This window comes from Terrapene carolina, unplaced genomic scaffold (genome assembly GCF_002925995.2).
Source record: "Terrapene carolina triunguis isolate 2854851 unplaced genomic scaffold, T_m_triunguis-2.0 Scaffold69, whole genome shotgun sequence".
Classification (NCBI taxonomy): Eukaryota; Metazoa; Chordata; order Testudines; family Emydidae; genus Terrapene; species Terrapene triunguis.
This window is the reverse complement of record NW_020664420.1, coordinates 42,404,104-42,421,809: the sequence shown is the minus strand read 5'-3', so window position 1 is coordinate 42,421,809 and position 17,706 is coordinate 42,404,104. Positions and strand designations below refer to the sequence as shown.

The following is a 17,706-nucleotide window of genomic DNA, read 5'->3' as shown; positions in this document are numbered from 1 at the left end:
AAGTCTGAGATTCTATTTGATTTGTAAAAATTATTAACTTTTTGTTTGTTCAAAAATTTTCTATTAATTAGTTGATTAGTCATAGAGCCATATCAAATATATTACACTACTGTGTAGAAGTAAAACAATTACAGCAGTGGTTCTCAAACTTTTGTACTGCTGACCCCTTTCACATAGCAAGCTTCTGAGTGCGACCCCCCCCCTCATAAATTAAAAACACTTTTTTATATATTTAACACCATTATAAATGCTGGAGGCAAAGTGGGGTTTGGGGTGGAGGCTGACAGCTCGCAACCCCCCATGTAATAACCTCACGACCCCTGAGGGGTCCCAACCCCCAGTTTGAGAACCCCTGAATTACAGACTCTGTGTCTTACAAGAGTGTTACTACCCTATTTGGGGCTATTGCTCTAGACTATAATAGTATCATTAGGGAACATTCAACAAATGGAAAAAATAGATGTACAATAACTTACACGCAGGAGCGCCACCAGCTTTTTTGTTGCCCTAGGCGGCGGAAGGTCCCACACCCGAAATACCACTCCCAACAGAGGTGGCAGAAGGTCCCGCCCCCGAAATACTGCCGACGACCGGGGCGGCCAAAGATCCGGCCGCCGCTCCCCAAATGTTAGCACCCTAGGCAACCGCCTAGGTCGCCTAATGGGTTGCGCCGGCCCTGCTTACACGTAATACTGCATTTTAATGTATAAATCCTACCTCTCAGATACTTCAGTTAATGACTAAAATAAAGATGATTTACACAGGTGTTTTTAGAAGTAGTGCTTTAATCTGGTGGAAAATCATACTTCCTTGACAACACATTCCCCGTGAAACAAATTTATTTATGAACAATTGGCATGATACCTCCACAATCTGGCACTATGTGAATAATAGCAAATGACCAGGAGAAACAGTATTATTATATGGGAAACAAGATTAATTTATATCTACGTGGACGGGAATTTTGCCCCAATCCTACAGATTTATGAACCTGCAGAACTCTAAACCCTGTGAGTAGTCCCACTGATTTTGGGGGTATTCACACTATATAAACAGTCTTTGGAGGACTGGGATCTTTGTCAAGTAATTAGAGTAGGGGACTAACAGTTGTGTGATTCATTATTTGACCTAGGGTAAAGCTACTTCTGGCTCTGAACTAGATCAGTCTGTCTTCGGTAGAGATGCTAACCCCCACAGTCAATATTGGAGTGCCTTACAAACTCTAATCAAGAGAATATTCTAGATATAAATACCTCCTTGCCCAGCACATGGATTTTTTTTATTAAATATTTCTTAGTATTGTAAGTTATGGCAGAGAGATGTCTTGTATTTTATTCTGACAGTGGCAAGGTTTGTCCCAATCTTAGCTTTTAAGGGAGTATCACAGCTAACTATCAACTGCTGTATCAGCTCCCACTAGTCTCACTTTTGTTCTTGCAGAGCACAGCTTGATGGCAGTATTGAAGACCACTTGTCCAATCCTTTTGACAGCTTTGAAGGTCAAGACCAGGACATTAACCTTAAACTGGTATTTCACTGGAAGCTAATGTAGTTACCAAAGCACCAAAGTGATTGTGCTTATGATGATGTATTGTGCCTAATAGGAGAGTTTCACATGTTGCAGAGCTTTTCAGTGTCTCTTAATTCCTAGCTATATTGTGTGTTGTACTCATCAAGCCTGCCATGGTAGTGGTGACAAATAATTTGAAACATTTCCCTCTTCACAGCAGCTCTGACTTGTCTGGGTTTAGTTTCATGCAGTTTACCAACCAGGTGCTGAGTTATTTCAGGGGTTTGGGATATGGTGCTATTTGTGTTTCATGTAAAGCTGGAACTTGTCTTTATGCAACTGCCACTTAACTCCTCTTACCTCCTCGCAGAGAGATTTGAACTTAATGGGTGAAATAGAACAAAGGTTCAGAGGCCACGAGAGAGGACAGCTCTGTCTAGGGACAGTTTCCCCTGGCAGGAACCAAGGAAGTGCGAGGCTAGACTCGCCTTAAAGTCCATCCAGGGGTGGCTCTATGTTTTTTGCCGCCCCAAGCACGGCAATCAGGCAGCCTTCGGTGGCATACCTGTGGGCGGCCGGCGCTCAGGCAGCGTTTCTGTGGGTGATCTGCCGGTCCCGCGGCTTAGGCCCTGGGTCCATCTAAGCCCGAGTCCTGTCTCTGGCTGACGGCGGCCAGCAGTGGAGGCTGCAGAGCCTAGCACAATACCCCTGCCATAGCCAGTTGCAAGAGTCCAGCCCAGTGGGGTCTGGGGCCAGGTTCAGAGCCGTCTCCTCCCGAGCCGCAGCGGGCAGAGCAGGGCCCGTGGAGATAGGAGCGCGGACACTCCACATGCCCAGAGAGTGCTGGGGTCCCGTGTAGCTCGGGCAGCGCCTGTGGGCGGCCGGCTGGGGCCGATACACGGCAGCCGCCTCGCACAGTAACGGGCGGGACGCAGGGTCAGCCCGGCCGGGGCGCGGCTGGAGGGAGAGGTGTTCCCTGTGTTACCCACGTGTAGCGCCCCCCGGGAGCCGGGCACCACTCCCTGCCCCATTCCAGGCCGGCCCTTCCTGAAGCCGGAACGTTCCTCCCGCGGCCCGGCGCGCCGGTCGGACGAGTTGCAGCGGCACCGAGCGGGGGTTGGTTCCGAGAGTTTGCCGCGGGGAGCTCGAGCTCGGTCCTGGCAGGTCAGCGGCGTGCGCTCGGATCCGCGCGTCGCCCTGACGCCGCAGTGGCTGCGCTAAGCGCCCCTGGCCGGCCTGGGAGAGCGGGGCGCGCGGGTGGCAGGAGCAGGTCGGGGCGGAGGGGAAAGTAGAGTTGCGCACAGGCCCCCGGGCCAGCAGCCTCGGCCCCGCCTCTCCCTGGGGCCCCGGGTAACGGCGCCAGGCAGACTGGCCCCGTCTCAAGTCCTCGGGACCCCCTTTGGCTCTCTAGGAAAGTTAATTTGTTTTAAATAACAGCCCTGCCCTCCCCTTTGTGCGGCGTGGGAGTGAGCGTCATTGGCTTAAAAACTAGCCGGTCACAATAAACGCACGGAACGTGTTCCGCGGGCGCAGCGTTATTCAGCCGTTGTACAGTCGCCGCTTCGCCCAGGAGCTCACCCAGGCACAGGGCAAAGTGCTGGCTGCACGTTAGTATTGACTGGGGACCTGGTTTTGACAAAAGTAATTCAGCATCTTAAGTCACATTTTTATTGTCAACACAGAGACTGATGCATTGTATTAGTTCCAATGTTCTATGGCACGTAATCAGACAGAATTTATCAAAATGCCCTTGCTTATAAGGATGTAATCATTGTCCTTAACAGTATTGTAAGTAAGCAGATTTGGACAGACAGACAGACATGGATGACGAGCCTGAAAGAACCAAACGCTGGGAAGGGGGTTATGAAAGAACATGGTAAGCTTTGTTTTATTAATTATTTTATTTTAAGAGAGAGAATTTAATCTAACTTTTATATAATAAATTGTTCATTGTAGGGAGGTTCTCAAAGAAGATGAATCTGGGTCACTGAAAGCAACTATAGAGGATATTCTTTTTAAGGCTAAGAGAAAAAGGTAAGCAGTCAGTTCTGAAGTTCTGAAGCACAGGGAACACATTAGGAAAAGCTCATCTCTGGAGTGACTACGTTGAAGTAAAAGGAATTGGACTGAGAAAAAATGGTCCCCATAGGATAGATTAAACATACTGCAGTATTTATAAGTAAACATACTTTCTCTTTTCCCCCACATTCTGTGTCTTAGATTCAGCCTCCCCTTCCATAGTTCCATCTGTACTTAATTGTGCCAGAAAGAGTACTTTGAGATTTCTCTTCAACCTGTTTAAGGGCATTGATATTGGGTAGTTCATATCTCTGCTCCCAAAGAAAGTGGGTCCTAAACTTATATTCTATATGTGGTAGTGCAGTGTGCTGCATCTAGACAACTGAATGTAAATAGCAGAATCCATCTTTGTATGCCCTCTAACAAAATATTGATATACAGATTATTTTAATCTGTTCATTATTGGACTGGCTGGATATTTGCCTAGTGCTGTGTTATTTGCACCAAATTATAAATTGATTTTGTTTAAAATTCTGTGTCTAAAAACATTCTAGGCAAAGGCTAGTTTTCATTCACAGATTGATGTTAAGGCAAAAAAACCCAAACTTTCAAATATATTATGTTTGTGTAAATACTTCAGAGTGGCAAAGAAGTTGGAAACAAATAACTCCATTAAAATTTGATAAGACTCACTGCACTGTTTTTTTTTTTTTTTACTGAGCCTCTGCCCTCCACAGTTTTTCACAGCCCTAGTTGTATGCTTATTTAGAACCTAATCTTTCATCCCTTTTAAATGCATTGATGTTAATGGTAATTTAGCATGTCATGTAACTGTAGGATTGGCCTTCGTTATTGATGCTGTTTTAGAATCCCATGTTATAGTCTTAGCTCAAATTCTTCTGTATTTTTAACAGAATCTTTGAACACCATGGGCAAGTTAGACTTGGAATGGTATGTTTATATATTCCCCTTGACTGTTAGATCTAGTTTTGTTGTGTCTGAGATTATGTGTACTGAAGTGGTTTTCCCTCTTCAGAAAACAGTGGCATCAAATCTAAGAAATATTTTTACTGACTTGATGTGCATGAGTTTGAGGTTTCTTTCTGTCCCAACAGACAACTTTTTTGACTTTCATGAGTTGGTGTGTGGTATGCTAAATATTGAAAGTGTCTGATATTCAAGAGACCTGGGCTCTATTTCTTTTGGTAGGACCTGCTTTGTGATACAGTTGAATCACACAACCTCTTGGAGTCTCAGTTTCCCAATATGTAAAATGGGCATAATGGTACTAGCTTAATTCAAACCAGCTGTGAGAACGGATTGATTTGTAAAACACTGACTTCCTCAGTTGAAGTGATGATATAAATACAAAATATTATTATTCCATAATCCATCTTTTGAGAGAGGATGAGAACAGTGATCATTTATCAGGAGAAGATCTCTGCTCACATTGTAAAGGGAGGATGGAGAGGAACTTAACCTCTTCAGCAGCCACCAAAGAATCCGTAAAGGCCATTATGCTGTTCTGTACTCTAAATATTGCCAATATGACAGAGAAGGCTATACATATTGTCTATTTAATTTACTTGAAATAAACAGCAGTTATTTTAAATTACTGTCTTATAAATGTGTTTAATGTGAGTTCTAAAAGTTTGTTTGTTTCAAACCAAGAATTTGTGGAATTAATATCCTTTATGATTATGATTCAGATGCGTCACCTTTATGTGGTGGTAGATGGATCAAGAACTATGGAGGACCAAGATTTAAAACCTAACAGGCTTACGTGTACCTTAAAGGTATTTATTTTATCAAAAGTATATTCATCTTCCTTTGTTGTGATGTCTGCAGATCACATCCATCTGGGCTCGAACAGGATTGCAACTACCTTTGACTAATACTTATGTTAATGCTCCCATCTGCCTCTTCCCTCTTTGTCTGTTGTTTGACTTGCATATTTTCCAAACTATAGATCAGTGATTCCCAGACTTCGTACTAAGGCGACTCACCAACAGCATTTGGTTTTTTTTTTTTTTTTTTTTTTTCTTCCCCTTTTGTAACCCACCATTACATATATGCACCCTCTGCTCTGGCACTGCAACCCTAATCCTGGCCTAGTGTGAGGACTAGGAGAGGAAGGGCATGTTTGGAGAGTGAGTCCACCATGCACTGATCCCGCAGTGGCAGCTCCTATCCAGGGTGTGTCCCCCTCCAGATGTTATGACCTGGTGCACGGGGGCACAGCACTTCTCTCTCAAATTTGGCCTTGCTTCCCCTCCATGGTGACCAAATTTGCATGGGTGAGACTGCAATCCCAGGTACCAGGTTGCAACATCTGGAGTAGGGAGCTGGGCTCAGCCCCATGGGAGAGGAGCTGCCGCTGTGGGATGAATATGGGGTGGGCTTGCTCTCCAACCCCCCACTTTCACCAAGCTGGGAGAAGTGTATGCTTGGCAAGGCTGTGCAGTGATGGGTTAGTCTAGCCCTGGTTGTGGTGATCCGTCTAGAACATTCCTGTAATCCACTGGTGGGTTGGGACCACTGATTTGGGAAACACTGTTTCAAACTCTGTGCAGTAAAGGCTGTCTTTGTGTTTATTTTGTACAGTAGCTAGTACATCATTAGGCACTACAGTAGTAATAATAATTATGTTAGGAGGGCTGTGGAGAAGTTTAAATAACAGGAGGTGCCATACAAAGAATGTGAGAGTTGGCAGACTGTGAAGTATCACCCACAGCATGCAGTGGAAAGAGAACAAATATACTTTGCACTTCTTAAAAATAAATTTTAATTTTTTGTGCTGAAAATATGCTTCATATAGGTCCTGATTGAGTCTGTGATAGTGACTTACTCCAGTTTAGATAGGTATGACTAACTACAGAGGACTGAACTTGATGGAGATAAGATGTTGTCCTGACAACACTAAGCATTAAAATTATGTTTTAAAATATGTGTATCATTCTGATTTCCTATACAAATAAAACATTTTATTATGTGCCGTATTTATGGCAAAAATTTTAGCTAACATAGGAAAAACTTTCACATTTTGCTGAATCAAATACTCCATTTTTCTCTTTTCCCTGTAATACAGTGGTGGACCACCTGCGGCCCATCAGGGTAATCTGATTGCAGGCCACAAGACATTTTGCTGATGTTGACCGCAGGCATGGCCCCTTGCAGCTCTCAGTGGCCATGGTTCCCAGTGGAAGCTGCGGGAAGCAGCAGCCAGCATGTCCCTGCGGCCCGCTGCTTCCCGCATCTCCCATTGGCGGGAACGGCGAACCGTGGCCACGGGGGGCTGTGCCTGCAGATGGTCAATGTCAGCAAAATGTCTTGCGGCCCGCAATCAGATTACCTGATGGGCCACATGCAGGCTGCAGGTTGCCCACCACTGCTGTAATATCTTCCATTTGTTCAGAAGTATAGATAATGTAAGGTCCTTGGTGTGAATTAGGGGAACACACTTTGTTTAAACTTCATAGCTTTTTAAAAATTAAGTAATTATCAATATTTCTTTTGTGTGAATGGGGAAGACCCTCTGTTTAAAATAACTCTAATCTTCCATGTGTTTAACCAAAACTAAGCAGTATTTTGGTTAGTGAATTTGAGTCATATGGAAGGTAGAATAAGTTTGGCTGAATATGACTTAGTCCCTGGTCTGTTCCTGCAAACAGTTACATGTGTTTAACTTTATGGACATGAGTAATTCCGTTGACTTCATTGGTGTACACACATGCTTAAAGTTAAATGTGTGTACACAACCATTTTCAGGATTGGGACCTTAATTTTTGTTAACAAGATTATTGGTCACAGAAAATAACTCAGTAATCATTACCACTGATTTGTATTACAGACTAAAATTTCAGCTGTCGTCTTAATTCTAACTAATGCTGTTAGATCTATTTTAAATTTGCTGCAGAAATAATACTAGTATAGTTACCATGTAGTTAATGTAAGCTGAGATTTTTCTAAAGTTTCTGAAAGGTACTGTGCACCCAAGGAATGTCGCGGGTAGAGGGCGGGAGGATGGGGGTGTTTAAAGGTTCTAAATGGTTTTATAAGTACTGTCATTTTAACAGCTATGAAATGACTGATGTGTTTAATTATCTTAATACTCAGAACTTTTTTTTATAGTTATTGGAATATTTTGTTGAAGAATACTTTGACCAAAATCCTATTAGTCAGGTAGGTATGTACACCTGTTTGGGAAAACAGATTCATTGTTACTGATTAAGCAGTTGTCTGAAAACAAAGTTGGAAGAACTATTTTGAAGTTTTCATTTAATTTTAATTAAAAATTTTTCAACAGATTATTTTAAATTAATATTAGTAGTCTTTTCCTCTTTCTCCCCTGATCTTGTGTAATGTTTTTTTCCCTCTTAAATGGTGAGGATGAGAATTCAATTGAATATTGATTTACAGTTTTCTGAAGTACGAATGCTAACACAATTAGGATTTGGAATTGCATTCTTAATGCCAGAAAAAGGATGTAAAGAGACAGTTTAGTCCTTACGGGCTAGAGGTACCAATAGAGTGAAGAATTAAGAATATATTTTCATCTTAATACAAAGGGAGTTGTGCTAGTAATTTCCTGTATCTCAAGGTGAGAGCTGGTTTTAAATTACTGTGCTTGCAAAGAAAGGCTGCAGAGAAATATGTGGGTATTGTAAGCACTGATCCAAAAAGATCTATATAACAATACACAGGGTATACTAAGAATGTAGATCAAATTGATGATAACTCACTAATAGAACTATTTCTTGCAGATTGGTATAATTGTAACTAAGAGTAAAAGAGCTGAAAAGCTGACAGAACTTTCAGGTAGGAAAGAAGTATCCTTTTGTATTAGAGAATCATTGTCATCACTATAACTGTTGCACTCTACAGCCCTGATCTTGCAACTTGTTCCATACAGGCAGACCCTAATGAAGTTAGTAGAGCATCAGAAAGGTGTAGGGGTCCACGTTAGTGGATCTAATTGCAGGATTGTAGCCTGTTTTGAGATAAGTTTCTGATTGGTCAGGGAGTCTACTTATGCTTAGGAATATAAATATACGTATGTTTTAAGAGCAGAAATCAAATTTCAGTATTGATTTTTCTCTTGATAACTTTGTGCATGTAATTTGTATTGAGTGCCAACACATGAATTTCTCTATTGCCTGCGCTTTCTGCTCTCTTTTTTTTTCCTCTCTCACCAACTTCCTCTTTTATATACATTTTCATGATTCAGTGCGAGAGCCGTCTTCTAGGAGCTCTTCCCGTTTGGAACAGCCTTCTCATATTTCTCCCTCATCAATATTTCAAATATCATATGAAAAACACCTTTTTTCCCGATACTGGTTATTTTCTTTCTCTCCTTGTTATCTGTTTTAACTTTGTAATTGTAGTTAATGGAGGCCTTATGATCTAGTGGATTAGAGATGAGGCTGAAAAACAGGAACTCTTGATTTCTAATGTATGTTCTACCACTAACAAACTGTGTGGCTTCAGGCAAATCATTTAACCTCTCCTTGTCTACTAAGCCATCTGTAAAATTGGGATAACTACTACCTTGTTTAGGTGCTTTGAGAGTGATTTAATGTTTGTACAGTGTGTTGAGGATATAAAGGACAATGTAAGTACTAAATAGTATTGTTACTAAAACAATTTGTGATATAGTTCACACTAGGATATTTTGTTTATGTATTTCATACTGTATCAGTATAAATTAACAGAAAAATGTACAATTGTAAGGTGTTTTTTTTTTTTTGTTTTGTTTTTTTTAATCTTACCATTTCAGATGGGTTTTGTTTTTACTTATAGGAAACCCAAGAAAGCATACAACTGCTCTGAAGAAAGCTGTAGATCTGACCTGCCATGGAGAACCATCTCTGTATAACTCTTTAAATTTGGCTATGCAGACTTTAAAGTTAGTATATGTAGGTTATTATAGGTTTCATTCTTTTTGGAACAACAGAAACTGATAAAATGCTGATTGTAAGCTCTTTGTGGCAGGGAGCATATTTGTGTTGGGAGTAATGCCTTGCACAGTGCTGCACTGATCCTTCTGAGATACCTTAAGGTGTTATTGCAATACAGATAACTAACTTCTGCTTTGTACAATGCACAGTCAACAGAATTGTCATTTAAAAATAAAAAATTAAAGCATTTAATATTCCCAGACAAAAACCTGTTTATGCTGCTGTTCAGATGTGAGTATGTAATTGTTGTTAGGAAAAATTGGAAGCATTGTTTAATATTAGTAAGAAGTGGGGAACTTTGGCTTTCTGTCTCTATAAGAGCACAAAGTATTTATCAAAACATATAAACAAAACATAACTGTTAGATATCTGTAACATAAATATCAAATGTCCCCATGTCTTTTGGTTCACTCCATTTCAGCACCTTAGAGAAACAGTTACTGCCAAAATTAACACTTTGAGTATTTGTGTATAGGATTTCATTCTATTCTTTGAAGAGGTAGTCAAGACCACAGCTATTACATGCAAAGAGCTGAAAAGTGCAGATTTTGAACTTTTAACTGCATATCCATTAAAGCAAAGAACATACTAAAATTTGTTTTCTGCATAGTAAGTGGCTCAGCTCCTCAGATATGAACAGACTTTTCATGGAGCAGTCCAAAGCTGTAAAGTCAAATGGAAAAGTGGTGTAAGTAATGGTCTGTAGGAATGGTTTTAATGAACTCGACTATGAGACTCGGACAAATGGAACTTGGGTTACTGTAGCAAAAGGAGCAGTTGATGAATTATTTTTTAATTATGATAGTGTGTAAAGGCCCCACTCAGGATCCAAGCCCCATTGTGCTGGGTATTGTACAAACACAGCTGAAGACAACATAGTCCCGGTCCTAGAAAGGTTAAAATCTAATAACAGATGAAGGTTTGGAAATCGGGATATAGAAGACAGGTAAATGAACAGGATGATGAAATACCATCAATTTTGTTAGTTTCCTATTTTTTATTTTTAATTATTTATTTTTAATTTGGCTGTAGAGGTAGGGTCTGGGGGAATGGCAGGAGTGGGGGTTAGTTAAAGATATGAGAAAAGGAATGAGGGGGAAGAGGAACAGTCACAGCTTACCACCTGTGCCAAGGTCATCTGGCTGGGTTTTGTATGTTTCACATGAAAAGTGAGTTTTAAAATAGTAGCGTTTTAGATTTTTGCTGGGAGGGAGCTTGCATGGTAAATAAGTGGCATGAGAGAAAGAATGGATGTTTGAGGGAGAGTCTGACAGGTGAGCAAGAAAGGCCAAGAACAATGACAGAGTAAAGGTGGTGGTGGACATTGCAGTAAGTTACTAGGACGGCTAGTTAGAGTGGTTCTAAATTATTAAAAGCCTCAAAAGGAAAGACAAGAAGCTTGTTGTCTGAGTTGATGGTGATTTTTTTCTATAGGGAGTTGAAAAGAAAAAATCTTAAAGCATTTGCTGTATTCTGATATGTGGAAGTGAGAGAGATAGAAAGACACTGGAAACTTTGAGGACCCGCTCTCTGTGAAAGATGTCATAGATTTGCATCTCTGAATTGGCCACAGAATAATGTTTTAAAAAAAAGAAAAATGCTCGATGATTTGTTGTGGTGGTGTCAGACTGAATCTGATTTTTCCCTGGAGGACTGTGGTGGGATAACTTCAAGAACTATAACAAGCCATCAACTGAAAGGGTTATTTCAGTAGGTTAGATTTTGGAAAAGTATGACCTTATTGTGGGAGCAGTTCTCTGAGGGATTTACAGCGTCCTTTGGTGTTTGTGGGCATTAGCCATGTGTTTTTCTGAATTTTGTACAACTGAGTACTAGGAAATGTTACTCTTGGGGATTCTTAAAAAGCCACAGCATCAAACTTCAACATACGTGTATGTAATTGTTATATTCTTCGTTTATAGCTAATTTAAATATACATCTTTTTACCTTCTATAGGCACATGCCAGGACATACAAGCAGAGAGGTTTTGATTATCTTCAGTAGCCTGACAACGTGTGATCCATCTAATATCTATGATCTAATTAAGGTATAGAAGTGAAGAATTAGTCCTTCTTAAAAAAAATGTTGTTGACGCATCATTTTTGTGATTACTTTTAAATTGAAAATGTATATACCTTTTACAGTTTTCAGTTCTGCTGATGCATTTGAGTGTTTTTTGTTTTTCTGTGTGAAGTGTTTAAAGGCAGTTAAGATCAGAGTATCTGTCATCGGCCTCTCTGCTGAAGTTCGAGTTTGTACTGTACTTGCCCGCGAAACGGGTGGTAAGTATATAGACTGATTCTGAACATCTGTCAGTAATAGTCATTTAAGTCTAAAAGTAAGTCTGAAAGATTTGACAATTTTTTAAAAATAAATTCTGATGTTTAAAGAGGATGTATTTTTTTTACCATACTGTTGTGTTAGGAGAATATTTCATAATTGCTCCCTCTGTTTAAAGAAGTCATACAAATTCAGTAAATTTGATATATAACTATAGTTGCTGATTTGTAAGAGAGATGATTAAAGAAATAAGGATACCTGAAAAAGTCTGTAGGCAAACTGTATCATATTAAAGTTAATAAACATATATTACCATTAGTGACTACAATGGTGAGTTGGAAAAAAATTGCATTGTATCAGTTAGTGTGGAGAGGGAAAGGTAGGCTCTCACTATCTAACTTTTTAGAGGTACACAGTCATACTTGTATATTTAAAAAAAAACGTAGTAACTATAGGTAACATCCCATATATTTTGCGCTATTAGCATTATACATTTTTGCTTAAACTGTTTTCAAGTTTTGCCTAAACTTGATTTTCCATTTTTTTTTCTTGTTCATGGTTCTGATCTCAGTAAAACTATCCATACGTTATTTGAACAGGTATTATGATTGTGGTGTTTACCTATTCTTAATAAATGAGTCAGCGGAGAGTCATGCATTTTCTTTCTCCATGGTAGGAACATACCATGTAATTTTAGATGAAAGCCACTATAAGGAGCTGCTGATGCATCATATTAGCCCTCCACCTGCCAGTTCAAGTTCTGAATGCTCCCTTATTCGAATGGGTAGGATCTTGTTTTATTAAATTTTAAATGCAAGATTTAAGAATCTTTGATGTAACATCCTCTTTTGTGTCTTCTGTATTAAAGTAATATGAACAAGGAAGCTGTTTGAAATCTGAAACATATTGATGCATAATTGTTTTCACTTTAATTTTTCAGTTTTAGCAAACTGGATTTTAACATATTTAACAGTATACCTACAAACCATTTAGCTATTTAAATTGAAAATTGAGAATTAAAACAAAAAAGAGACAAAACTCCATTTTAAGTGGGTAGTAACAAATTTTACACAATATTTCTTTGTGCGGTAGTAGAAAAATGTGATATGTAAAATATTAAGATGATAAACCTAAAAAGTGTGCCTCTCCATTTGTATTTCTATTTGCCATTTTATCATGATGACTGCCTTCTGTACCTACGCCAAAATCCACAAGCCTTTTAAATTCATGCCCGTATTGCTGTGATTAACTGATTGGGCATATATTAGGAGAAATCTTGTCAGCTTGTTCCTTTCTAACAACTGGAATGAGCTCCTTTGCTTCCTCGTGATAGAAAAAGAATTCTGAAAGAGTGTGAGCCTGAAGCTAAGTAGCAGCACAATGTTCTGCTGCTGTGCCTCTGTACAGGCTTGTTTCCCACTTTAAAACAACTTTCTTTTCATTCGTCAAAGTGAATAAATACATAAAAAGTAGACATTTGTGTGTAATCATCCTTATAATTAAATGATTTAAGCTTTTGTTTTTTCAGTCTAATCAGTGGAACAGTAATAAGAAAAACTATCTTCTTGGTTGAGATGAGCTATAAAAATAATTACCAGAGGTGGACTGGAAGCTACCTAGGACCTCTAGAAAATATTGTATTAACCATCACACTGCACTCAAAGGGATCATGTCTCTGAAGTCTGAACATTAAATTAGTTCCCTTTAATACATTGCTCTTTCTCCTTCTCTACTATCTCACCTAATTTTCTCTGTAATTGTTTGCCAAAAAAATTGGGGTTTGTCAGTTTCACTCTAAGTGGGGGAAAAAAAATTGTTTTTGTAAGGTGATGCAATACAGGATTTGGAGGCAGAAGTAGGAAGAGAACACTCATGATGGATTTAGTATCTAGGAAAAGGTGCATTGACTTCTGTAATAACACGAAATATTTTAAACAGTAACCCCTAACTTTTTAACTTCTCCACTCAAATAGGAAACTGTTTGTTGTATGTTACCAATTCATATAGTGATGTAATATTTTTCTTGGCTCCTAAGGTTTTCCTCAGCATACCATTGCATCTCTCTCTGATCAGGATGCTAAACCATCATTTAGCATGGCGTAAGTAAAATTATGGTTAGTTTAAGGCATTATTAGAATTCTGTGGTATCTAGATAAACTTAGAAAATGCTGTATATGCACTGAAAGGTACAAAACATCATGAAAATGGGTAAGCAGCTGGTGTGCTGTGATCACTGCTTATGACATTGTTCATAATGAGAGACAAGGTGGGTGAGGTAATATCTTTTATTGGACCAACTTCTTTTGGTGAGAGAGACAAGCTTTTGCGCTTATACAGAGGTCCTCTTCAGGTCACTGCGTACAACTGTTCATAATAGTCTCATTTTATCTTGTGCTGCTAACATCTGTTTGTATCCAGCTGTTGTCTCTTATCTTACACTTACTTGGATTTTAAGATCTTTAGGGTAGCGATCATCTTTTGGTTGTTTGTATAGTGCCTAGCACAATGGGACCCTGATCCCTGACTGGTGCCTTTAGGAGCCACTGCAATACATATACACTTTCTACTATGCTATAGCAAATAATATAAATCCGATCCGTAAACCTGGTGGTGATAAGGAAAGAATACCTGGTACTGAGTCTTCCATTAATTTCATTGCTAATGTATAGTGAAATTGAAAGCTTGATTAGCAAGAGAGTGCCCTTCTTTGTGAGAAGAGACAATAGAAAATTTTTTTAAGTTTCAGAAGGAAACAAACGATTACTCACCTTCTCATAACTCTTGTTCTTCGAGATGTGTTGCTCATATCCATTCCAATTAGGGTGTTTGCGTGCCGCGTGCACAGTCATCAGAAAGTTTTTTCCCCTAGCAGCACCTGTCGGGTCGGCTGTGGAGCCGCCTGGAGTGGCGCCTCCATGGCACTCAATATATGACCATGCCGACCCGGCACCTCATCAGTTCTTTTTTTGCCAGTTACTTCGACAGAAGGGAAGGTGGCTGGGTTTGGAATGGATGTGAGCAACACCTCTCAAAGAACAACAGTTACGAGAAGGTGAGTAACTATTTTTCTTCGAGTGATTGTTCATATTGATTCCAATTAGGTGACTTGCAAGCCTTACCTAGGCGGTGGGGTCAGAGTTATGGAATCACAGACTGGAGCGCTGCCCTGCCGAAGGCTGCGTCGTCTCTAGCGTGCTGGGTCATGGCATAGTGAGCAGCAAAGGTATGCACCGAAGACCACATTGCCACCCTGCAGATCTCTTGAATTGGCACCTGGGTCAGAAATGCTATCGATGATGCCTGTGCCCTTGTGGAGTGAGCCATGAGAGCCGGGGCTGGAACGTTGGCTAATTCATAGCAGGTGTGGATGCAGGAGGTAATCCACAATGAGATCCTCTGCAACGAGACTGGGAGGCCTTTCATTTGGTCTGCCACAAATAGCTGGTTCGACTTTTGGAATGGTTTCATGTGTTCGATGTAAAAGGCGCGCAGCCAGCGAATGTCTAGAGTGGAGTGTATGCTCCTGACTGCTTGCATGCGGTTTGGGGTAAAACACAGGCAGGAAAATGTTCTTGTTAGAGTGAAATTGGGACACAGCCTTTGGAAGGAAAGCCAGGTGAGGCCTAAGCTGCACCTTGTCCTTGAAAAAGACCCTGTATGGAGGGTCAGAGGTGAGAGCTCCGAAACCCATCTTGCCAAAGTAATGGCAACTAGGAAGGCAACCTTCTATGATAGATAAAGGGGCGAGCAGGTTGCCAACGGTTCGAAGGAGGGCCCCATCAGTTTGGAGAGAACCAGGTTGAGGCCCATGCAGGGATTGGCTGCCGAACCTGTGGGTACAGACACTCCAGGCTCTTGAGGAAGCGGCCAGCCCTGGGGTTGGTAAAGAGGGAGCACCCAGCTGCTCCTGGGTGGAATGCAGAGATACCTGCTAGGTGTACCTTGATGGAAGAAGCAGCCAAGCCTTGCTGCTTAAAGTGTAACAGATAGTCCAGGATGAGAGGAATGGGGGCCTGGGAGCACCAGATCGTAAACCTCTTCCACTTTGCCAGATAGGTGGCCCTAGTGGAGGGCTTCCTGCTACTGAGTAGAACTTCCCTGACGGAGCACGGGAGCTCCATGCGGTTTAGCCATGAAGCTTCCAGGCCGTGAGGTGGAGAGACTGGAGGTCTGGGTGACGAAGACGACCATGGTCCTGGGTGATCAGGTCTGGGAACAGCAGCAGCGTGACTGGGACGTCCATTGACAGCTCCAAGAGGGTGGTTTACCAGTGCTGGCGTGGCTATGCCGGCGCTACTAGTATGACCGCCGCGCCTTGTCCCTGCGGATTTTGAGCAGGACTTTGTGTACAAGCGGAAACAGCAGGAATGCGTTATAGCAGATGGTCGGACCATGACAGGAGGAAGGCATCCGCGATGGAACCTTGGCTGTGGTTCAGAAGGAGCAGAACCGCTGGCACTTCCTGTTGCTTTGAGTGGCGAAGAGATCAATGTGGGGAATTGCCCACTTCTGGAAGATGATGAGGATGACGTGCGGCTGGATGGACCACTTGTGGTTGCGGAAGGACCTCATGGTTGCCTCCAGGTGAACTGAGTGGGCTATGCAAAACTCCCACAGCTGGAGGGCTTCCTAACATTGGGGAGAGGAATGGGCACCACCCTGCCTGTTTATATAAAACATAGCAGTCGTGTTGTCCGTCGTGACTCCCATGCACTGACTCTGCAAGTGCGCCTGGAAGGTCTGGCATGCGAGCCGCACCACTCTCAACTCCTTTATATTGATATGGAGCGAGAGCTTGTCCTGGGACTAGAGGCCCTATGTTTGCAAGTCGCCCGGTGAGTACCCCAACCCAGCGCTGACGCGTCTGTTACCAGAGACAGGGAAGGCTGGGGCTTGTGGAAGGGGATCCCTTTGCACACCTCCTGCTGATTGAGCCACCAGTCGAGTGCCTGGAGGACTTGTGCTGGTAGGGTGACCACCGAGTCCAGACTGTCGCGTCCTTGGCGAAAAGCTAGAGAGGTCTGAGTCTCTTCTTGGCGTGTTGCACCACATACGTGCATGACGCCATGCGATCATGCAGCCCCTTGTTGTGGTGGTGAGGTACTGTCTGAGGCAGCGTATGATGTCCGAGATTGTCTGAAACGCCCTGGCCCGAGTCGAGTCCAGCACTGCCCCTATAAACTCTATTCTCTGAGTTTGTATCAGGAGGAGACCTAGATTGTCAAAGGTGGATTTCACCAGTCAAATCTATTATTCCACCTGGTCCTTGGAGCACCCCCGAAGCAGCCAGTCGTCGAGGTACGGGTACACCTGCATCGGCCTTCGAGAAAGGAAGGCCGCTATGAATGACATGCACTTGGTGAATACCTGGGGGGCTGTTGACAGGCCGAAGGGGATGTTGACCTGAATTTGATGGGTTAATTGTTATGGCTTGCCACTGATCGCATCTGACCAGAAGATTTATAGGTTCTTATCCAATTCAGACTACAGAGTTTAAGAACTCAGAGTTCTATATCGGGAGAGGACTCTCGGGGTGCTTGGCAAGAACATGTACACTGAGGACAATACCAAATTAATAAAAACTTTTTTGAAATGAACATAAGAATAATAAATGCTATGAAACTTATAACTGCAAAACAGTAAAAAAAATAAAATAAAATAAAAAAAAAAATTTGCAAAACTCCTGGTGGTAACATTTCTATTATAAGTACCTTAACCTAACATACTCTCACCCTTTGTTGAGGACCCGGTAATAGGAGGTGAAGGACCAGCCTCACTCCTGGCATGCCTGATTACACGATCGATGTGTACTGGCTTCCCCAATAGTTAGGAATGTTGAGTAGTTATACTATACTACACAAGCTGATCTGATAGCGTTACAGAGGATAGAATAGATAGATGAAAAGATAGTATATAGAGTATAGGAGAACTGGAAAAAGC

At 41.5% G+C, this 17,706-nt stretch overlaps 1 protein-coding gene across 1 annotated transcript in view; it reads left to right on the top strand.

Moving 5' to 3' along the window:
- The first annotated feature begins 2,453 nt into the window (after positions 1 to 2,453).
- Positions 2,454 to 17,706, top strand: part of LOC112119864 (general transcription factor IIH subunit 2) — a 27,811-nt gene continuing 12,558 nt past the window's right edge. The window contains exons 1-12 of the mRNA XM_029910901.1: positions 2,454 to 2,674; positions 3,295 to 3,386; positions 3,467 to 3,544; positions 4,444 to 4,480; positions 5,239 to 5,325; positions 7,661 to 7,711; positions 8,293 to 8,347; positions 9,329 to 9,434; positions 11,443 to 11,533; positions 11,681 to 11,768; positions 12,443 to 12,550; positions 13,802 to 13,865. Coding sequence (XP_029766761.1) covers positions 3,331 to 3,386; positions 3,467 to 3,544; positions 4,444 to 4,480; positions 5,239 to 5,325; positions 7,661 to 7,711; positions 8,293 to 8,347; positions 9,329 to 9,434; positions 11,443 to 11,533; positions 11,681 to 11,768; positions 12,443 to 12,550; positions 13,802 to 13,865 — 821 coding nt within the window. The 5' untranslated portion in view covers positions 2,454 to 2,674; positions 3,295 to 3,330. The remainder of the gene's footprint in view (positions 2,675 to 3,294; positions 3,387 to 3,466; positions 3,545 to 4,443; positions 4,481 to 5,238; positions 5,326 to 7,660; positions 7,712 to 8,292; positions 8,348 to 9,328; positions 9,435 to 11,442; positions 11,534 to 11,680; positions 11,769 to 12,442; positions 12,551 to 13,801; positions 13,866 to 17,706) is intronic.